Source organism: Thalassophryne amazonica, chromosome 4 (assembly GCF_902500255.1).
Source record: "Thalassophryne amazonica chromosome 4, fThaAma1.1, whole genome shotgun sequence".
NCBI lineage: Eukaryota > Metazoa > Chordata > Actinopteri > Batrachoidiformes > Batrachoididae > Thalassophryne > Thalassophryne amazonica.
Genome location: NC_047106.1, coordinates 34,105,153 through 34,129,096, shown reverse-complemented (window position 1 = coordinate 34,129,096; position 23,944 = coordinate 34,105,153). Strand labels below are relative to the sequence as shown.

Genomic DNA, 23,944 nt, shown 5'->3' with positions numbered 1-23,944 from the left:
AATATTATAAGTTATTTCAACATCATCGACAGGTCAAATAAAAGGTTGAATATAGGATCATTTAAATATCCACAAATTTTGAGATTTGTTCTTCCAGGAGATGCCGAAAAAGTATCATTAGATAAAAATTTAATTCTGGGGCCCCACCGGGCCCTAGACCCCGGCTCCTGGGGAGCTGTATTCCCCCCCCCCCCCCCGCAGATTTTCCTCGGATTTCACAATTTTCATTTCACAGCCCTGCTACAGTAAAATTTGGAGGTGGTTCCATCATGCTGTGTGGCCAGTGCAGGTACTGGGAATCTTGTTAAAGTTGAGGGTCACATGGATTCCAGTCGATATCAGCAGATTCTTGAGAACAATGTTCATGAATCAGTGACAAAGCTGAAGTTGTGTCAGGGCTGGATCTTTCAACAAGACGACCCTGAACACTGCTCAAAACCTACTAAGGCATTCATGCAGAGGAACAAGTAAAATGTTCTGGAATGGCCATCTCAGTCCCCAGACCTGAATATTATTGAAAATCTGTGGTGTGATTTTAAGCGGACTGTCCATGCTCAGAAACCAACAAACCTGCGATGTTTTGTAAAGAAGAATGGTCCAAAATACCTTCAACAAGAATCCAGACTCTCATTAGAAGCTATAGGAAGCATTTAAAGGCTGTTATTTCTGCAAAAGGAGGATCTACTAAATATTGATGTATTTTTTTCTGTTGGGGTGCCCAAATTTATGCACCTGCCTAATTTTGTTAAAAGAATTATTGCACACTTGCCACAGGTTTTGCTTCTGTTTGTCCAAGTTGGAGTTTGTAATTTCTGACTTACCAACATGTTCAAATGCAGAGTTGAGTGAGCAGAGAAATGTGGCAGCAGAGCTGTGGCATGGAATTAAACGGCGCATCGGTGCGATTCTTTGTAAGCTTCCATACAAAAAAGGCCAGAAAAATGTGCAGTCAGCTCATCACGGTTTATACCTTAGCTTGTAGGTTGAATTTACAGGCGGTGGTGTAATTCAGACTTTGTTTTTTATAACAAATTTTATTGTACTCTGTGAAGATGCTGCCACCTTGTGTTCATTTTGAGCAGAGGAAGTTGATGCAGGTTTTCGACTGAATAACAAAGTAAGTTCCTTTGGCTTCTCCCTTTTTTCACTCTGGGTCACCACAGCAGATCTGATATGGATCTACAGGTTGACTTGGTACAAGTTTTCATAAGTTTTTTAAAGGTTATGGTCTAGTAGTTAAGCGTTGGGCTTCAGACCAAAGGATCTTCGGTTCAAATTCCAGTCTGGCTGGACAGTCACAATGGAGCAACTTGGGTAAGGTCCTCAAGTTGCTCCCGGTATGTAGTGAGCGCCTATCATGGCAGCACCCTAACATTGGTGTGTGAATGTGAGGCATCACTGTAAAGCGTTTTGAGCTTTTGATATAGCTGGAAAAGCACTTCTGATTCTGATATAAATACAGTCCATTTACCATTTTATGCCCGATACCCTTCCTAATGCAACTCCACATTACACGGAGAATATGCAGAGATAGACTTGAAGTGGCAACCTTCTGTGCTGAAAATTAGCACACTAACCGCCACCACGCTGCCACAACTTATATCAACAAGTGGGGGAATCAAGGACACAATGCAAAGAGTTAATTTTTTATCTGGAAGGAATGCATAAAAATAATTATCATTTACAAAATAATTAGAATTTTAAATTATTTTAAATTTTACCTACAGTGAGCTAAATAAGTATTTGATCCGCTGTCGATTTTGCAAGTTTTCCCACCTTCAAAGAATGGAGAGGTCTGACATTTTTATCGTAGGTACACTTCAGCTGTGAGATGAAATAAGTATTTGATCACCTACCAACCAGCAAGAATTCTGGCTCTCACAGACCTGTTAATTTTTCTTTAAGAAGCCCTCTTATTCTGCACTCTTTACCTGTATTAACTGCACCTGTTTGAACTTGTTACCTGTATAAAAGACACCTGTCAATCACACTCCAACCTATTCACCATGGCCAAGACCAAAGAGCTGTCTAAGGACATTAGGGACAAAACTGGAGACCTGCACAAGGCTGGGATGGACTACAGGACAACAGGCAAGCAGTGTGGTAAGAAGGCAACAACTGAAACACAAGATGACTGTCAATCTTCCTCGGTTTGGGGCTCCATGCAAGATCTCACCTCGTGAGCTAAGGATGATTCTGAGAAAGTCTAGAACTACATGGGATGACCTGAAGAGAGCTGGGACCAGTCACAAAGATTACAATAATAACACATGATGCTGTCATGGTTTAAAATCCTGCAGGGCAGCAATGTCTCCCTGCTCAAGCCAGCACATGTCCAGGCCTGTTTGAAGTTCACCAGTGACCATCTGGATGATCCAGAGGAGGCATGGGAGAAGGTCATGTGGTCAGATGAGACCAGAATAGAGCTTTTTGGAATCAACTCCACTTACCATGTTTAGAGGATGAGAACAACCCCAAGAAAACCATCCCAACCGTGAAGCATGGGGGTGGAAACATCATGCTCTGGGGGTGCTTTTCTGCAAAGGGGACAGGACGACTGCATTGAATACGGATGACCGTATTGAAGGGAGGATGGCTGGGGTCATGTATCGTGAGATTTTGGCAAACAACCTCCTTCCCTCAGTAAGAGCATTGAAGATGGGTCGTGGCTGGGTCTTCCAGCATCACAATGACCCCAAACACACAGCCAGGGCAACTAAGGAGGGGCTCCGTAAGAAGCATTTCAAGGTCCTGGAGTGGCCTGGCCAGTCTCCAGACCTGAACTCAACAGAAAATCTTTGGCGGGAGCTGAAACTCCAAACCTGAAAGATTTGGAGAAGATCTGTATGGAGGAGTGGACCAAAATCCCTGCTGCAGTGTGTGCAAACCTGGTCAAGAACTACAGGAAACATCTGACCTCTGTAATTGCAAACAAATGTTTCTGTACCAAATATTAAGGTCTGTTTTTCTATTGTATCAAATACTTATTTCATGCAATAAAATGCAAATTACTTAAGAATCATACAATGCGATTTTCTGATTGTTTTTTTTTTTTTGTTTTTTTTTTTTAGATTCTGTCTCTCATAGTTGAAGTGTACCTACAATAAAAATTACAGACCTCTCCATTCTTTGCAGGTCGACAGTGGATCAAATACTTATTTGCCTCACTGTAGGTTAAGAAGATTGTTGTTGCATTTTGTGTTAATTCGAAAGCTGTTTCCTTTGGACATTATTGATGGTTTTGCTGTTAGCTTTGATTTATCTCAGGTGCTACTTAAGCTGTTTTTGGGTATCACGGAAAATTGGAATAACCTGTTGCTTCAGCCTATGCCTTTTTGGTTAACTGAAAGTAAATGGTGTCTCATGTTGCCTCTTCTTATTCTTATTCTTATTATTACCACTTTTTTTCTTTGTTTTAAATCTCATGACAAACATCTCTTTGAAAACTCTGATTTATTGTTTCCAAGGTGGCAGACACGTAGCTACAGATGAAGACAAAATTATTACCCCCCCCATGAAATTTAATGTTTTCTTCAAAATCTTCTCAAGTTCTTTTTGACAGAGCAAGGAATTTTCAACACAAAATTTTTTTTAACATCCTCATTTGATTTTGGATGCTTACATTATTTTACAAAGATATTTCACAAAAACTACCAGGGTTAAAATAATTAGCCTTCCTGATGTTAATAGTAAAGTGTGTGTTTGGTCTTCTGCCGGTAGTTCTTCACCAGGATTGATGCATGTTTTGGGTTGTTGTCATGCTTGAAGACAAAGTGATGACCCAGATCCAGTTTTACCGCTGACTACTTGGAGGTTTCTTCCAAAATCTTCACATATTCTCCTTTCTTCATGATTCCGTCCACCTTGAAGAGATTCCCAGTTCCAGACGCACTGAAACATTCCCACAGCATAGCACTCCCACTGTTATGTGGGCCGCTGAAGAGGAGGTACTGCTGGCCCACCACCACCAGAGGGCGCCCTGTTTGGAGTGCGGGCTCCAAGCACAAGAGGCGCCAGACCCAGAGGAAGTGACAGCTGTCACTCATCGCACCACTACTTAAGCCGGACTGCAACTCCACCTCCCCGCCGAGAAATCGACTACCATTGAAAAGGTAATTTCTCTGCTGACAGACACTTTGTGTGTATAACCTGAACTTCTGTTGCAGCCGTTTTCCTGGAGTGTTTCCTTGTCTGAGGGATTGGCGTTTGGTGTGACAGCGACGGCTTCGCCTCACATCCCAACCCAGATAAGTGGTTAAACCAGGAGCTGTACGAGTGTGTGATTGGAGGTGGAGGTGCTCCCTCCTAACTGTGTATGGACTGTGGATTACTGAGTGCACGGACTCACACTCATACATCTTATCTCTGCTTTCTGCCAGCAGTACCAGGGTCGACAGCCGAAGACAGAGGCCACCTGGGGACTCGGGACTTGGCGGCTCCGGTGTTCTTCAGACTGTTGGTGGTGGAAGCCGTGTGGGACGCGGCTTCTCTCTCGTCGGGGGTCTTCTATCTTCGAGCCTGCCCACACGTCACCTGGTGTTTATTGACTGTGCAAATTTCTGTAAATTTAGTTGTGTATTATCACAACATTAAATTGTTACTTTTTGGCTTACTCATTGTCGGTTCATTTGCGCCCCCTGTTGTGGGTCCGTGCTACGACACCTTCCCAACACCCACTGCCGTGTTTCACTGTGGGGACAGTGTTCTTTGGGTTATAGGCCTCTCGCCTTCTTTCTCCAAACATAAGCAACCTCTCTGTCGCCAAAGAGCTCCAGTTTCATCTCATCTGACCAAAGGACATGTTTCCAGTATGCATAATCTTTCTCCATGTTGTCCTTAGCATACTTCAGTCTTGCTTGAAGGTGTCTCCTCTGCAGAAGTGGAATTTTTCTTGGTCCATTCCTGTTCAGAGCTGGTCTTCTTTGAGCTGGTCCAGAGCTGGTCTTCTTTGATACTTCAATTCCCAACTTGACTAAGCCATTCACAAGTGTCTTGGCAGCTAGACATATCTCTCACTAGTTTTCTTTCCAGAGTCTTTGAAATCTTTCACTTCCTACCTCTGCCAGGCTTGTTCTTTACTGTGTGGCTCTCTTTGAATTCCTTGATGATACTTCTGACCCCATTTCTTGACACTTAGGAATACTGTGGTATCTCCTCCTCCTGCATCGTGAGCATCAGCCATTCTTTTTCTCAAGTTTAAACTGATTTCTTTTGATGCTTTCTCGAGTGACCGCTCAAACTCTTATTGACGTGTTTATACGATGTGTACACTGGAAGATAACACTCAGTTTTAACTTGATTTTACAAGATTTGAGCTTTACAAAGTTAAAGCACATCATTGTACAACAATGGGCTGTGCTATGGTTGAACAAAAAGGTCAGTTCTTAAGGGGGCTTATAACTTAATATCATGTAAACATACAAAATAAAGCTAGGATGCTTAAAAATGCTGTGTTGAAAATTCCTTCATCTGATAAAAACACACTTAAGAAAATTTTGAAGAAAATGTTAAATGTCATAAGGGGGTTAATAATTTTGTCCTCATCTGTATGCGTCTTATTTGTAAGGTCACTTTTCTTGTGTTTCCACTGCCAATGATGTCAGAGGGAAGTCATCATTTCAACTAAAAATCCAAAGAGGCAACTTAAAAAAAAATGCTGGTGTTCCATTATACCAGTTATGCAGTAATCGGTACTCGTCATATTACCAGTCTAATGTATTGTGCCACTGTCAAAAGTGTAATATATTGTTACAGACTTTATGAGGACTGTCTGCACATTCAAAGAAATGGTCTTCTTATATTAAAATGCTGTAAAATTCACATCTGCACAGCTTCAGTAGTACAAATATAGAATTTCTGCATCGTATGAGGTGATCAGACATAAAGTGTAATTCCCTGCAAATTGTATTTGTGTGTATACACAGTATTATTTTGGTACAGACTGTGTGTGTACGGGCTCAGCTGTTTGTCTGTGAGGTTCTGCTCCATGCGTCACAGCCGCGTTTCTCTGTCTGTGCTGTTCTCTGACGTTCGTTGTGATTGGTCATAATTAGAGATTACTAGCTCCTCCTTCCTGAGTGCTTTCAGCTCTGTCCTGCCGTTGACCAGCGCTCCGTGGACGCCGTTTCGTTCCTCTTCCTTCAGCTGCCTCCTGAGGAGAATGAAGCCCGGGATGCACAGAACAAAGGAGATGGTCCGCAGGCTCAGAGTCAGACCCAGGTACGCTATCCTGACACGAGAACAATCACAAACAGGCCTGTGTCAGTGAAGGCGGCGCCACATTATGACTACTACTGTTAAAAACATAATGGCTTCGAGGCAACCCAAGGAGTAACATCGGAGAGAGAAATGAATGAGGTGAAAGTTGAGGTCATTTGAGGAAATGAAAAAGACGGAACCACGATGGAGAAGCGACAGAAACAGCAAACCATGAGATAGTAACCAAGCAGGGCACTTATTAGTGTGTGCCGGTATATTTCTGAAGACCAGTTTGTATGTTAACTAGTTTTCTGAGACAATGTTGCCTGATTTTGATGAGAAAAAAAAATCCTAAGTTTTAAGGACATTTTATGCAACTGATGCAAATACACCCATTCAAATTATAGGCCAATCTCCAACCTTCCTTTTCTCTCAAAAATTCTTGAAAGGGTAGTTGTAAAACAGCTAACTGATCATCTGCAGAGGAATGGTCTATTTGAAGAGTTTCAGTCAGGTTTTAGAATTCATCATAGTACAGAAACAGCATTAGTGAAGGTTACAAATGATCTTCTTATGGCCTCAGACAGTGGACTCATCTCTGTGCTCGTCCTGTTAGACCTCAGTGCTGCTTTTGATACTGTTGACCATAAAATGTTATTACAGAGATTAGAGCATGCCATAGGTATTAAAGGCACTGCGCTGCAGTGGTTTGAATCATATTTATCTAATAGATTACAATTTGTTCATGTAAATGGGGAGTCTTCTTCACGGACTAAGGTTAATTATGGAGTCCCACAAGGTTCTGTGCTAGGACCGATGTTATTCACTTTATACATGCTTCCCTTAGGCAGTATTATTAGAAAGCATTGCTTAAATTTTCATTGTTATGCAGATGATACGCAGCTTTATCTATCCATGAAGCCAGAGGACACACACCAATTAGTTAAACTGCAGGAATGTCTTTAAGACATAAAGACATGGATGACCTCTAATTTCCTGCTTTTAAATTCAGATAAAACTGAAGTTATTGTACTTGGCCCCACAAACCTTAGAAACATGGTGTCTAACCAGATCCTTACTCTGGATGGCATTACCCTGACCTCCAGTAATACTGTGAGAAATCTTGGAGTCATTTTTGATCAGGATATGTCCTTCAGTGTGCATATTAAGCAAATATGTAGGACTGCTTTTTTGCATTTGCGCAATATCTCTAAACTTAGAAAGGTCTTGTCTCAGAGTGATGCTGAAAAACTAATTCACGCATTTATTTCTTCTAGGCTGGACTATTGTAATTCATTATTATCAGGTTGTCCTAAAAGTTCCCTGAAAAGCCTTCAGTTAATTCAAAATGCTGCAGCTAGAGTACTGACAGGGACTAGAAGGAGAGAGCATATTTCACCCATATTGGCTTCTCTTCATTGGCTCCCTGTTAATTCCAGAATAGAATTTAAAATGCTTCTTCTTACTTATAAAGTTTTGAATAATCAGGTCCCATCTTATCTTAGGGACCTCGTAGTACCATATCACCCCAATAGAGTGCTTCGCTCTCAGACTGCAGGCTTACTTGTAGTTCCTAGGGTTTGTAAGAGTAGAATGGGAGGCAGAGCCTTCAGCTTTCAGGCTCCTCTCCTGTGGAACCAGCTCCCAATTCAGATCAGGGAGACAGACACCCTCTCTACTTTTAAGATTAAGCTTAAAACGTTCCTTTTTGAAAAAGCTTATAGTTAAGGTTGGATCAGGTGACCCTGAACCATCCCTTAGTTATGCTGCTATAGACTTAGACTGCTGGGGGGTTTCCCATGATCAAATCAAATCAATTTTATTTATATAGCGCCAAATCACAACAAACAGTTGCCCCAAGGCGCTTTATATTGTAAGGAAAAGCCATACAATAATTACGGAAAAACCCCAACGGTCAAAACGACGCCCTGTGAGCAAGCACTTGGCAACAGTGGGAAGGAAAAACTCCCTTTTAAAAGGAAGAAACCTCTAGCAGAACCAGGCTCAGGGAGGGGCAGTCTTCTGCTGGGACTGGTTGGGGCTGAGGGAGAGAACCAGGAAAAAGACATGCTGTGGAGGGGAGCAGAGATCAATCACTAATGATTAAATGCAACGTGGTGCATACAGAGCAAAAAGAGAAAGAAACACTCAGTGCATCATGGGAACCCCCCAGCAGTCTAAGTCTATAGCAGCATAACTAAGGGATGGTTCAGGGTCACCTGATCCAGCCCTAACTATAAGCTTTAGCAAAAAGGAAAGTTTTAAGCCTAATCTTAAAAGTAGAGAGGGTGTCTGTCTCCCTGATCCGAATTGGACAGACACCCAGTGATGCACCCAGTGTTTCTTTTTATTCACCTCTTTTTGCTCTGTATGCACCACTCTGCTTTTAATCATTAGTGATTGAGCTCTGCTGTCTTCCACAGCATGTCTTTTTCCTGATTCTCTCCCCTCAGCCCCAACCAGTCCCAGCAGAAGACTGCCCCTCCCTGAGCCTGGTTCTGCTGGAGGTTTCTTCCTGTCAAAAGCGAGTTTTCCTTCCCACTGTCGCCAAGTGCTTGCTCACAGGGGGTCATTTGGCCGTTGGGGTTTTTCTGTAATTAATGTATGGCTTTCCCTTACAATATAAAGCGCCTTGGGGCGACTGTTGTGATTTGGCGCTATATAAATAAAATTGATTTGATTTGATTCAAAGAACAACTCACTACCACAAGTGATTCATCAGCTTGCAGACCAAACGTCCCACTTCAAGGCCCCCTGACCTACTTGCACCACTCTCCTGATCTCAATCTTGCAATCAGACATTATTTCTGACAGCAGAAACACCATTAACCTGGTGCAATATCCTACCCCAATGCAAATACACAATTTACATCCAACAGGAAAGGATACACACATTTCCTTCCTTCCTAACTCCGATTTCCCATCGGGCTACACAGCCAAAGCTGCATCAGTGTACTTTTTGAAAAAAAAACAACACTGGATCTGCTGTCGTGACCTCGCGTAAAAATGAGAGAATCCGAAAAAAAATGCGATTGAGACAGTAGAGTTGGAATGTGGGAAAAAAAAAAAATTCAAATATCCTAAATAACTAAAAATCTAAACAACCAATACATAAAATGAATTGTTAGGATCTTTTTAACAAAACAGAACTCAAGTAAATGGCTCCTTGATGGATGCGTGGCGACGTACCAACGAAACTCCAAGCAGACATGTGTCAACATGCAAATTCGGCAGCGATAAACTGGACACTGGTGAACACCAATCCTGGATCTTGAAGCCAGAGTACTAACCACTGAACCACGATCGTACCCTGTTTCACTGTCACTTGTGTGTGTGTGTGTGTGTGTGTGTGTGTGTGTGCACGTGCGCATGCATGCACACACAGGCAGAGTGAACTGAGTCCTGTCTGCGGTGCGAAAAAAAAAAATTTGGGCTTGAACAGTATTGGGGGAAAATCACTCAGGTGTTGCGCCTACGATAAGTCAGTATAATAGTTACCACGATAGCCCTAGTCAGCGTTTCATCCAACGTGCAAAGATTGGTACGTCGCCACGCCTCTGTCAAGAAGCCGAAGTGCAAACGGTTGTCACAGTTATACTGTAGCACAGTGCCTTAGCGCGGTCTGTGCTCCTCAGATATTAATATGAAAATCAAACTTGGCCACTGCTCTGTTATTTTGCAGTGGTTCTATAACTTCACCTGACTGCAGTGATAAATTCAACCAGTCAGCTTCTTTCGATGTGCAGCAGTGAGGATGCGCTGCTGATTGTTGCAGGGTTGCACCACTCAGTGATACAGCTTCAGTGTTGTTTAATCACTCATAATTTTTATGAGGAGATGATGATCAAGTGGTTAAAGTGGTGGGCTTGTGACCACAGGATCCCAGTACATAGGGCAAGCCTGACATTTGTGTGTGAATGTGAGGCATCAATTGTGTGTTAGTGTGTTAATCGTGAAAATGCTGTATAAATGCAGTCCATTGTTTTCTCTCACGTTCAGGAGTGCAGATGTAAAAATCTATAGCAAAAAAACAAACAAAAGAAAAAAACAAAGCACTTCGGTCTGACCCACATTTTACAGGATCTATTCCAGGCTGATTCTGTTCTTTCTATTCATTTTATCCAGTGTAGTGCAGTCAAATGCATCAGTTGGAACTACACTAAAATCTGGGAAAAATATAACTGCTGGCAATGTTAATTTTCTCTTAAAACAAGCTTGTCTGAGAGACTCTGCACCAACACTGAACCAATTATGTGTTTCAGTGAGAACAAGAAAACCGAGCATTTGATCACAGTAAAAACACAGACGAGCCAAACACCTTTGTGTGATTCTAAGTACTACCTGTAGGCGGCGGTGTTGTAGATCCTACAGGCTCCGATTCCTCCGCACCGCTTCTGGCCCCATTTGAGACACGTGGTGTCAATGATGGCTCCAAAGTAGATGGGAGCTGGAATCCCTGCTGTGGAACACAAAACATGATTTGACAATCTGCAGAAACTTTATCACAAACAAGCTGCGAGGAACGCAACAGTAACTACAACGAAGTAATTTGGACAACCACCTGTTAAGTTATTCTTCTTTAACAGCACAAAATTTCTTGGATTACTTCGAGAATAAAATAGAAGACATTAGGTTAAACATATCCCAGCATGCCTTAACCCAGCCACTACACCCTGCTATTGAGGTGAGTGCTGAGGTATTACCTAGATTTACAGAATTTGATAGTATCTCACTCGGCGTGTCGACGAAACTCATAATGTCTACAAAAAGCACAACCTGTTTATTTGATCCTATACCAACAAAACTGTTTAAGGACTTGTGGCCCACACTTGGGCTGACTGTGCTGGAAATGATTAAATCCCCTGCTTTTCTCCCTTTATATAGCACCCCTTGGGCACATACTGCAGCATTTTGGGATTACCTTTCACTGCTATGCTGATGATACTCAGTTATACAAGCCGATAACTGCTGGTAATCTCATCCACATAAAATCCTTAGAAGATTGCCTTGCATCAGTGAGAAGTTGGATGTCTAGCAATTTCCTACTTTTAAGCTCTGATAAGACTGAAATGATGGTTTTTGGTCCAACAAGCTATCGGCATCAATTTGACCAGCTAACATTTAGCCTGGGCTTGTGTGTCATACATCACGCTGACAAAGTGAGGAACCTTGGGGTAATTTTTGATCCTATGTTATCCTTTGACCTCCACATTAGAGATATTATGAGGACTGCTTTCTTCCACCTGTGAAATATAGTGAAGATTTGTCCCATCCTGTCTATGGCTGATGCTGAGATCTTGATCCATGCATTTATCTCTTCTAGATTGGACTACTGCAATATTCTATTTTCTGGTTTACCGCAGTCCAGCATTAGGGCTCTCCAATTGGTTCAAAATGCTGCTACCAGTCTTTTGACAAGAAGCAGAAAGTTTGACCACATTACACCCATTTTGGCATCTCTTCAATGGCTTCCTGTCCCAGTGAGATCAGATTTTAAGGTTCTGCTACTAACCTATAAAATTGTTCACGGACTGGCATTTTAATCTTTTAATTCATTTTATTAGGAAAAGGAGCATGTTGTGGCCTGTTTGTTGTCTTTCTGATGCCTGATTCTTTTTTATGATGCCTGATTTTTTTTTTTTTTTTTTGTGACGCGCTTTGAGACAACTTTGTTGTGATTTGGCGCTATATAAAAAAAATAAAATACTTTGTCTGGATTTAATACCTGTGATGGATAGATGATGTTTTAATTTTGATGCCTGTAATGACATGTTTGTGAGTGTAAAGATTTATTTGTTTATGTTTTGGTTCTAATACAGGAGGTAAAAAAATCTGAGATTTTGTAGATTGATTAAATTTAGCCATTTACTGATCTTACTGTCTCACTGGTTATTTAGTGATTTTTACATTCACAATATACCAACTGACATGCCCAGCTAATCACCTGACTTGAATCTAATAGAAAATCTATGAAAAGAACTGAAGACCACAGTTCATAGAAGAAGATCACGGAACCTTAAAGCTTTGAAGACTGTTTGTGTAGAAGAATGGGCCAAAATTATACCTGAGCAATGCATACAACTAGTTTCTCTAGTTTTCTTTTTACTATTTTGTACAAAGTACAAAGTAGTAAAAAATAAATAAATAAATAAATAATAAAAAAAATAAAATAAATTTCAGTCAGCATGTTCAATATTTTTCCCCTGTGTCATTCCATTTTATTACACATAACTTAATTTCTGTAACTAGCGGTTTTGGTTTATTTGTATGTGTGGATCACATGAGTTGTTACTGACATCTGATGAAAATTTCATGTCAGCAGCACCTTTAGAAATATATTTACTGAGAAAAATGGTGATGTATTCAGTACTTCTTTTTTCCGCTGTATATATGACCTTTGAATGGTTCATCGTGCATTTTGATTGATCTAGGGTTCTGCGAATCAAAGCAGTTGTATTGTTTATTTTTAAACCAGTTTCTGCTTCATACTGGTGAATTGTTAGACACCGATTCTTTTCTTTTCCACATTGACATATTTTACAGTTTTACCAAAAGAGCTGTTTATTTTTGGGAAGATTTAGAAGGTAGTCTTAGTCAAAACAATCTTCTGCTTGTGTCAGCTCAATAAATGATGGGTACAGTCAGTACAGAATGAGTTTCACTCCAACTTACCAAGTGTGCGTGTTGCCAGAGTGTGGAAGCCCAGAGCCAGCGACTTTAGCTGTGGCTTGATACACCTGCATTTAAAAAAACAAAAAACAAATTCAGAACATTATGGGGAAGGAAACACTGTAATTTATTTCTCTGTTTTTCATGGGAGAAGCAATTATTGAATTACTGTAAAATGGGCATAGCTATACCCTCATGCATATGTGTTACTAATAAAAAGTCATTAGTGTTCTTGTTAGGCTAGGCTACATGCAGCAATGACGACAGCTGACAAATATTTTCTCACTCACAACCTGCACCACATAACTTCTTCCCGTGTGTCTGAAATCACGTCACCGGATCAGAACCGTTCCACTGTTGGATCAGGCTGCACGTGATATGTGGTGAGTTGCTATTTTGCTTTCATTTCCAAAGAAAACAGCTGAAAATATTTTGAATTTGTATATGTATCCCTGAAGTTTGTCTGTTAGTTCATGCCCAGAGAAATGGCTGGTTTGATTGGTTGTCTGTCTCAAAGCTGAGCCATTTGGGCCTGTATTCAGTTAATTAAAAATTAAAATGTGATTTATCAGACATGAAAGTAGATGCTTGTTCCAGCCCTACATGCTTTCTAATGTCTGTGATTAAAAACCACTTTCACTGCGTCATGCGATTTCTGACCTGATGAGAAGCATGTAGCCTGGTGTCCCTCCGAGGGAAATGATAAAGGAAGTGACGACGGAGAGAGCGAGGAAGTAGGGGAACATCCTGTCACAGTCGTCCTTCTGGAGGCACTGACCCGCATGAGCCGTGAAGTTACCAGCAACGCCGACACAGCTGCAGTTAGAGAAGATCTATAGAGACACATACATGTAAAATCAAAATCAAATCAAAATTTTTTTTATATAGCGCCAAATCACAACAAACAGTTGCCCCAAGGTGCTTTATATTGTAAGGCAAGGCCATACAATAATTATGTAAAACCCCAACGGTCAAAACGACCCCCTGTGAGCAAGCACTTGGCTACAGTGGGAAGGAAAAACTCCCTTTTAACAGGAAGAAACCTCCAGCAGAACCAGGCTCAGGGAGGGGCAGTCTTCTGCTGGGACTGGTTGGGGCTGAGGGAGAGAACCAGGAAAAAGACATGCTGTGGAGGGGAGCAGAGATCGATCACTAATGATTAAACGCAGAGTGGTGCATACAGAGCAAAAGAGAAAGAAACAGTGCATCATGGGGACCCTCCAGCAGTCTACGTCTATAGCAGCATAACTAAGGGATGGTTCAGGGTCACCTGATCCAGCCCTAACTATAAGCTTTAGCAAAAAGGAAAGTTTTAAGCCTAATCTTAAAAGTAGAGAGGGTGTCTGTCTCCCTGATCTGAACTGGGAGCTGGTTCCACAGGAGAGGAGCCTGAAAGCTGAAGGCTCTGCCTCCCATTCTACTCTTACAAACCCTAGGAACTACAAGTAAGCCTGCAGTCTGAGAGTGAAGCGCTCTATTGGGGTGATATGGTACTACGAGGTCCCTAAGATAAGATGGGACCTGATTATTCAAAACCTTATAAGTAAGAAGAAGAATTTTAAATTCTATTCTAGAATTAACAGGAAGCCAATGAAGAGAGGCCAATATGGGTGAGATATGCTCTCTCCTTCTAGTCCCCGTTAGTACTCTAGCTGCAGCATTTTGAATTAACTGAAGGCTTTTTAGGGAACTTTTAGGACAACCTGATAATAATGAATTACAATAGTCCAGCCTAGAGGAAATAAATGCATGAATTAGTTTTTCAGCATCACTCTGAGACAAGACCTTTCTAATTTTAGAGATATTGCGTAAATGCAAAAAAGCAGTCCTACATATTTGTTTAATATGCGCTTTGAATGACATATCCTGATCAAAAATGACTCCAAGATTTCTCACAGTATTACTAGAGGTCAGGGTAATGCCATCCAGAGTAAGGATCTCGTTAGACACCATGTTTCTAAGATTTGTGGGGCCAAGTACAATAACTTCAGTTTTATCTGAGTTTAAAAGCAGGAAATTAGAGGTCATCCATGTCTTTATGTCTGTAAGACAATCCTGCAGTTTAGCTAATTGGTGTGTGTCCTCTGGCTTCATGGATAGATAAACCTGGGTATCATCTGCGTAACAATGAAAATTTAAGCAATACCGTCTAATAATACTGCCTAAGGGAAGCATGTATAAAGTGAATAAAATTGGTCCTAGCACAGAACCTTGTGGAACTCCATAATTAACTTTAGTCTGTGAAGAAGATTCCCCATTTACATGAACACATTGTTATCTATTAGACAAATGTGATTCAAACCACCGCAGCGCAGTGCCTTTAATACCTATGGCATGCTCTAATCTCTGTAATAAAATTTTATGGTCAACAGTATCAAAAGCAGCACTGAGGTCTAACAGAACAAGCACAGAGATGAGTCCACTGTCCGAGGCCATAAGAAGATCATTTGTAACCTTCACTAATGCTCTTTCTGTACTATGATGAATTCTAAAACCTGACTGAAACTCTTCAAATAGACCATTCCTCTGCAGATGATCAGTTACCCTTTCAAGAATTTTTGAGAGAAAAGGAAGGTTGGAGATTGGCCTATAATTAGCTAAGATAGCTGGATCAAGTGATGGCTTTTTAAGTAATGGTTTAATTACTGCCACCTTAAAAGCCTGTGGTACATAGCCAACTAACAAAGATAGATTGATCATATTTAAGATCGAAGCATTAAATAATGGTAGGGCTTCCTTGAGCAGCCTGGTAGGAATGGGGTCTAATAAACATGTTGATGGTTTGGATGAAGTAACTAATGAAAATAACTCAGACAGAACAATCAGAGAGAAAGAGTCTAACCAAATACAGGCATCACTGAAAGCAGCCAAAGATAACGATACGTCTTTGGGATGGTTATGAGTAATTTTTTCTCTAATAGTTAAAATTTTGTTAGCAAAGAAAGTCATGAAGTCATTACTAGTTAAAGTTAATGGAATACTCAGCTCAATAGGCTACAGTGCTGAAAAGAAACCTGGGGTTGTTCTTATTTTCTTCAATTAGTGATGAGTAGAAAGATGTCCTAGCTTTACGGAGGGCTTTTTTATAGAGCAGCAGACTCTTTTTCCAGGCTAAGTGAAGATCTTCTAAATTAGTGAGACGCCATTTCCTCTCCAACTTACGGGTTATCTGCTTTAAGCTACGAGTTTGTGAGTTATACCACGGAGTCAGGCACTTCTGATTTAAAGCTCTCTTTTTCAGAGGAGCTACAGCATCCAAAGTTGTCTTCAATGAGGATGTAAAGCTATTGACGGGATACTCTATCTCACTTACAGAGTTTAGGTAGCTACTCTGCACTGTGTTGGTATATGGCATTAGAGAACATAAAGAAGGAATCATATCCTTAAACCTAGTTACAGCGCTTTCTGAAAGACTTCTAGTGTAATGAAACTTATTCCCCACTGCTGGGTAGTCCATCAGAGTAAATGTAAATGTTATTAAGAAATGATCAGACAGAAGGGAGTTTTCAGGGAATACTGTTAAGTCCTCTATTTCCATACCATAAGTCAGAACAAGATCTAAGATATGATTAAAGTGGTGGGTGGACTCATTTACATTTTGAGCAAAGCCAATAGAGTCTAATAACAGATTAAATGCAGTGTTGAGGCTGTCATTCTCAGCATCAGTGTGGATGTTAAAATCGCCCACTATAATTATCTTATCCGAGCTAAGCACTAAGTCAGACAAAAGGTCTGAAAATTCACAGAGAAACTCACAGTAACGACCAGGTGGACGACAGATAATAATAAAACTGGTTTTTGGGACTTCCAATTTGGATGGACAAGACTAAGAGTCAAGCTTTCAAATGAATTAAAGCTCTGTCTGGGTTTTTGATTAATTAATAAGCTGGAATGGAAGATTGCTGCTAATCCTCCGCCCCGGCCCGTGCTACGAGCGTTCTGACAGTTAGTGTGACTCGGGGGTGTTGACTCATTTAAACTAACATATTCATCCTGCTGTAACCAGGTTTCTGTAAGGCAGAATAAATCAATATGTTGATCAATTATTATATCATTTACCAACAGGGACTTAGAAGAGAGAGACCTAATGTTTAATAGACCACATTTAACTGTTATAGTCTGTGGTGCAGTTGAAGGTGCTATATTATTTTTTCTTTTTGAATTTTTATGCTTAAATAGATTTTTGCTGGTTATTGGTGGTCTGGGAGCAGACACCGTCTCTACGGGGATGGGGTAATGAGGGGATGGCAGGGGGAGAGAAGCTGCAGAGAGGTGTGTAAGACTACAACTCTGCTTCCTGGTCCCAACCCTGGATAGTCACGGTTTGGAGGATTTAAGAAATTGGCCAGATTTCTAGAAATGAGAGCTGCTCCATCCAAAGTGGGATGGATGCCGTCTCTCCTAACAAGACCAGGTTTCCCCAGAAGCTTTGCCAATTATCTATGACGCCCACCCTCATTTTTTGGACACCACTCAGACAGCCAGCATTCAAGGAGAACATGCGGCTAAACATGTCACTCCCGGTCCGATGGGGAGGGGCCCAGAGAAAACTACAGAGTCCGACATTGTTTTTGCAAAGTTACACACCGATTTAATGTTAATTTTAGTGACCTCCGATTGGCGTAACCGGGTGTCATTACTGCCGACGTGAATTACAATCTTACCAAATTTACGCTTAGCCTTAGCCAGCAGTTTCAAATTTCCTTCAATGTCGCCTGCTCTGGCCCCCGGCAGACAATTGACTATGGTTGCTGGTGTCGCTAACTTCACATTTCTCAAAACAGAGTCGCCAATAACCAGAGTTTGTTCCTCGGCGGGTGTGTCGTCGAGTGGGGAAAAACGGTTAGAAATGTGAACGGGTTGGCGGTGTACATGGGGCTTCTGTTTAGAACTACGCTTCCTCCTCACAGTCACCCAGCCGGTCACATGTAAGCAGGTGAGTGTGCATGGCAGGACATAAAAAAATGTACACAAAAACTAAACTCCTGACTAGTGTTGTCACAATGCTAGAATTTCAAACTCCATATCAATACCCAGGAAAATACTTGAACACCATTTTCCATACCACGGGGGGGGGGGGGAAACATTACAAAAAAAGTTGTAGCAAAACAAAGTACGTTGTTTAAAATGTGCTAAAAAATAAATCTAAACAAACCAATTTGTTATAGAAATACAGACTTTACAGAACACAAATAACAAATGAAGATGTTTCTATCAAGTAAAATGAATGCTGGACACTAAGCACCCTTAAGCACCCTTTGATGAATATATAAATTCGTCAAAGGATGCCAATAATCATGTACATGTTTTGCAGATTTGCACAGACACCCGTCATCTGCAGTACCTTTTAAAGTAAGTTAAAAACTGTTCAGTCAGTCTCAAACTGGAAATGTGATGACCTGCACTATGACAAAGATGGATTTTCTTTCTTTTTCTGTTAGTGTTGAAGTATATCAGTGTTTGCGATGTGTTTTGTGTCAAAGCACGGGTTGTTACACATTATAATGATGTATTGCCAGCAGTCTACGATAGTTTCAAACCTTGTTTAAAGTCTGGACCCCAATGAAAGCTGGAAATACATTGAAATGCTCAAGTTGTGTTTCCAATTTCCCTTATTTTTTACATTGTGCACATTATTGTGTTTGGCCTTCTTGACTTACTGTGTTTTTCCCTGAGCCCACAGAGCCGGTGCATCCAGCTAAACATGGAGAAACGTATGTGATTCCATTCTGTGCACAGACTGGATCCCAGTCACTCGCTGGACAAACACAGTCTGAGTTACAATCTGTGAAGAGTGACTGTTGTTCATATGATATCCCATCAATCCTGGAGGTAAGAGAAGTACATGTTACATGGACAAACACATACATTTGTGGTCAGAAGTGTACATATACCCATGGACATGAATTTCATGGCACTTTTGGGATTTCAATGATTTCCTTGAAATCTTTTTCTGTGGCGGAATGATCATACAGCATATGTACATCTTAAAAAAAAATATCTGGTTCACAAGTTTTAATTTAGTATGGTTTTATGACATCAACACAGGATCAAAATTACACATACACCCACTTAGATTATTAATGGAGTCGTACCGTAGAGCTGCAAAATGTCCGAACTTTCCAAGTTCTCTTAATTTCCTATTCATGATCATGATTATCTCCAGCCGGTAGCTTCTCTTTCCTAACATAAGAAGGGTTTGTTTGACAATGCCCACTGGATTGACTAACATGCTACACGATGTGAAAGTTCAAGGAGTTTAGTGCAGATCTCAGCAAGAGGACCATACATTTATTATATGTACATGTCAGGAACTTCTGTTGAAGACATTTACAAACAACTGCAGATACCAAGATCAGTACAAATAATGTTATATAAGTACAAGTCACAGAGATGTGTAGGCAGCTTGGCAAGGTCTGTTACCCTCAGCGAAGAGGAAATAGGTTCAGATGTTCAGAAACAAGCCAGGAACTACCAAGGTGCAGGCCTGCCATGAACTGGAAGCTGCTGCAACAACAGTGTCACTGTTTGACATGGCAGTTGACTGATAGGTTGCTGTCCAAGAAAGAAAGCCATGCTCCAGAAAAGATGACTTCAAGCTTGAGTTCAATCAGACTCAGGTCTAGTCTCTGGCTGGGCCACTCAAGGAGATTCACAGAGTTGTCCTGAAGCCACTCCTTTGATATCTTGGCTGTGCTTAGGGTCACTGTTCTGCTAAAGGATGAACTGTTGCCCCAGTCTGAGGTCAAGAGCACTCTGGAGCAGGTTTTCATCCAGAATGTCCCTATACATTGCTGCATTCATCTTTCCCTCAATCCTGACTAATCTCCCAATTCCTGCTGCTGAAAAACGTTCCCACAGCATGATCCTGCCACCACCATGCTTCACTGTAGGGATGGTGCCTGGTTTCCTCCAAACATCACACCATAGAGTTCAATCTTTGTCTCATCAGACCAGAGAATTTTATTTATCATGGTCTGAGAGTTCTTCAGGTGCCTTTTGGCAAACTCCAGGTGGGCTGCCATGTGCCTTTTACTAAGGAGTGGCTTCCATGTGGCCACTCTACAATACCAGCCTGATTGGTGGATTGCTGCAGAGATGGTTATCCTTCTGGAAGGTTCTCCTCTCTCCACAGAGGAATGCTGGCACTCTGACCGTGACCATCGGGTTCTTGGTCATCTCCCCGACTAAAGCCCTTCTCCCCAATCACTCAGTTTAGATGGATGGCCATCTCTAGGAAGAGTCCTGGTGAATCTGAACGTCTTCCATTTACGGATGATGGAGGCCACTGTGCTCATTGGGACCTTCAAAGCAGCCAAAATGTTTCTGTACCCTTCCCCAGATTTGGGTCTCGAGACAATCCTGTCTCGGAGGTCTACAGACAATTCCTTTGACTTCATGCTTGGTTTGTGCTCTGACCTGCACTGTCAACTGTGGGACCTTATATGTAGACGTGTGTGTCTTTCCAAATTATGTCCAATCAACTGACTTTTCCCCAGGTGGACTCCAATTAAACTGCAGAAACATCTCAAAGATGATAAGTGGAAACAGGATGCACCTGAGCTCAATTTTGAACTTCATGGCAAAGACTGTAAATACTTATGTACATGTAATTTCTTTTTTTTTTTCTTTTTTTAAAATTTTTAATAAATTTGCAAAAATCACAAAAACCTTCTTCACATTGTCATTGTGGGATATTGTGAGTAGAATTTTGAGGAAAAAACTAATTTAATCCATTTTGGAATAAGGCTGTAACATAACGAAATGTGGAAAAACAACTCCTGTGAATACTTTCCGGATGCACTTTAAAATTAACTCTGACTCTAACCCCTGCAAAGATACCTTCAACCAACATGTTTTGAGATGCACGTGGCAAGTGTAGGTTTGGATAAATGTGCACGTAGCCTAGCCTAATCTGGTATCACCTCTTGATTTGGATGGAATGAGGAGGAATATCTCCAGCCCATATTATTCACTCGTTTGTCAGCTTCATAGGTCATTCACGATCTCATTTGCAACTGCAGTGGAAGGTCTAATGAACAAATGGAAGATATTACTTAATATTTGTCAATAGTTTGACCAACATAATTTTAGATCCCTTCAGTAATGACTACAAAATATACACACCCTATATCTAACTGTGTAACAGACATACTGAAGTGTTTGTGATATTCATATGTTATGGACTAAGCATATGGTAAAATATGACTCATCATATCTACATATAGCATATTTTTCATGATTTTGCAAACTGTGTGGGCTGAATACATACTCTAGAGTATGAATGAATCATTGCATCATTGTTATCTGTTACACTGTAAATATTGCTTCTTCAAATACTCAAATGCATCAGTGATACTTACATGGCAAAATACAGCTCAGTCATGAATGACAGTCACTGTTTTCAAAGTTGTGTAGCAATAAACTGCCGCATGGATTTTTCCACAACAAGGACCACGGGGAAGCCCAGATCAAGGCCTTTCAAATGAGGTATGTTGTGTCCGTTTAGCCCAAAACTGAAATTTTGGGCCTGCCTCTACTCATCTAATTCATCTGTAGCTATCCTCTACGTAATGGAAGTTGCATCAATAAGGGCACGCAGTTTAAAACGTGCCAAATCAACATGTAGATTCATTATTGGATCTGCTGTGACAACCCCAAGCCAAAAACAGAAAAACTGAAAGGACTTACTTACTACATTGTCATTTGGAACTATAATATTTTTGCTTTGGAAGCTAAAACCAGCTTTCTTACGTGGTATTTATGTGACTCACCGGTTGTATGAAAGTGTTACTCCGGCTACCTTGGCATTCTCACAACTCATTGCGAAGAAGAACAGCGACAGGATATAACCAATCAAAGATGTACCAAATGCAAATTTGGCTGCACCCATGATGTTCAACTTCAACCTCTTCATCAGAAGACCACCACAAAACATCCCCAGTGCTACAGCAGGGATGTTGATCACACCTGAGATGAACAAAGAGTAAAACACATCATGAGTTGTGCATTTTATTATCCCTCATCCATGCATCAGTCACACTTTCTTTTGCCCACAATAAAATAAAATGCATTGGATTTTCACCAAATTTGTACCAGACGTCCCAAATGAGACTCCCGGACATGTTTGAATTTGTACATTATCAGGTTTATCGATTATTGGCATTTATTATTCCATGAAAATTCAGTAAGGTATATCTTATATATTATATTTCAATTCTAAGGTGGAACTATGCTAGTATCACAAGGTATATCTAAATATATAAAAAGGAAGAGTAAAATAGAAGAGCAGAAAAGAGTAGAGTAGAGCCACTTAGGTGCCTGGTCTTGAGAACCAGGGATGGAAGCCGTACTTTTGTTACCCCACCACCACTCATTAGTTAGTAGTGCAGGTACCACAGTGAGGAGTTGAACTACTGACCTAGACCTAGGTTGGTATCCTTCGACAAGACACTTCATGTGCATTGTCCAAGTCCACACAGCTGTAAATGAGTACTGGCCTTGGTTGGAAAAGTAACCTACATTACCAGCACCAATGGGCCTTGAAGCCTACATACGTAGGACCTACTACTACTTCTTCTTCATCATCAACTGGATGTTTTTCATGTCCTTCCTCTAAACAACTGGCTATAGAAATACATCAGTATTTGGTCCACAAACTATTAATGGTAAATGGACTGCATTTATATTGCACTTTTCCATCTGCATCAGATGCTCAAAGCGCTTTACAATAATGCCTCATATTCACCCATTCACACAAACACACTCACACACTGATGTCAGGGTGCTGCCATGCAAGATGCTCACTACACATCGGGAGCAACTTGGGGATTAAGGACCTTGCTCAAGGGTCCTTACTGATTTTCTGGTCAGGCTGGGGTTTAAACTGAGGATCCTCTGGTCTCAAGCCCAACGCTTAACCACTAGAGCATCACCTCCCTAATTACAAACCTCTCAGGTTTAAATATTGAAAGCAGAACTGCCAATATTTTATTTACCCAAATCCCAATGTGGCAACACAGTTAAGTCAGCAACACAACTGGTTGTTTTGAGTCCAAATACAATACCATAACACAGAAGACATGCTTCAATTAATATTTCCTAATTTATCTCACAAAGTCAACGATCAAGATTAGACCAATTGAATGCATGCTACAAATTACCAACAGGGGGCGCTCAAAATATAGGTGTGTATTCTTGTTGCCGCTTGCAAGTAAAGCACAAGAAGAAACATAACCCAGTCTTATGTCACCTCATTCATAGCCATCGATTTTCAGCCTCGGTTTCATTTTCACTTTTCAGTGTGAAAATGTGGCCTTTTATCTGTACATATCATTACCACTGCCCATTGATATATTCTCTTTCATATGCAGCCAATTTGGAAGCATCTCCCTTGATGAGAAAACATGTAAGTTAAGACTTTGATCTTATGTTACCCACATCATTAATATGTCTGAATATCATGATGCAAAACACTTTTCTGAAAAATAAACTCCAGTTTCTGCAAACATATTTATCACAAAAAAATGAAAACACTCTCTAGATGGCTTTCCAGTGTCATTCAGCAAAATTAAAAATTCAAATTAGGTTAGAAACGGAAATGATCATTGGATGAACAGCACGCTACAGCGCTGATGACTGATTCACAAACCTGCAATTTTTCTATCAGTTCTGCATGATTCAAATATAATGCAATGACAAAATACTCTCAGCTGCGTGAGCAGTCTTCTTTATAATTTGCAGTTGTTTAATTAATTAATTATTAAGATCCTATCGTCTTATGTACAATTTGTACATGTTCAATGAATCAATCATAAACAATGTTTATTGCCACGTATGTAGGAGGGCATGCGTGTGCGCATACATGAGCTTTGGACAAGAACAGGTGTTAGTTTTGAGTTAGCGGATGTTAGCTTGCATGCTGATGTCCACAAAATGTCTTGTAAATCACTCCAGGGGTGTTATCAGGTTACAGAAACAGTGTTTTCAGTTTTACAAGTTTTTACTTCTTGCTAGCTTTTACATAATATATGAAATAGAGGTTATATTTACACACAAACGAAACAGAGTTTTGCAG

The 23,944-nt window shown here is 40.7% G+C and overlaps 1 protein-coding gene across 1 annotated transcript in view; it reads right to left on the bottom strand.

Moving 5' to 3' along the window:
• Positions 1-5,591: 5,591 nt before the first annotated feature.
• Positions 5,592-23,944, bottom strand: part of slco1c1 (solute carrier organic anion transporter family, member 1C1) — a 126,743-nt gene continuing 108,390 nt past the window's right edge. The window contains exons 11-16 of the mRNA XM_034169374.1: positions 21,642-21,837; positions 18,528-18,693; positions 13,528-13,700; positions 12,871-12,935; positions 10,540-10,657; positions 5,592-6,229 (exon numbers count right to left, since the gene is read on the bottom strand). Coding sequence (XP_034025265.1) covers positions 5,992-6,229; positions 10,540-10,657; positions 12,871-12,935; positions 13,528-13,700; positions 18,528-18,693; positions 21,642-21,837 — 956 coding nt within the window. The 3' untranslated portion in view covers positions 5,592-5,991. The remainder of the gene's footprint in view (positions 6,230-10,539; positions 10,658-12,870; positions 12,936-13,527; positions 13,701-18,527; positions 18,694-21,641; positions 21,838-23,944) is intronic.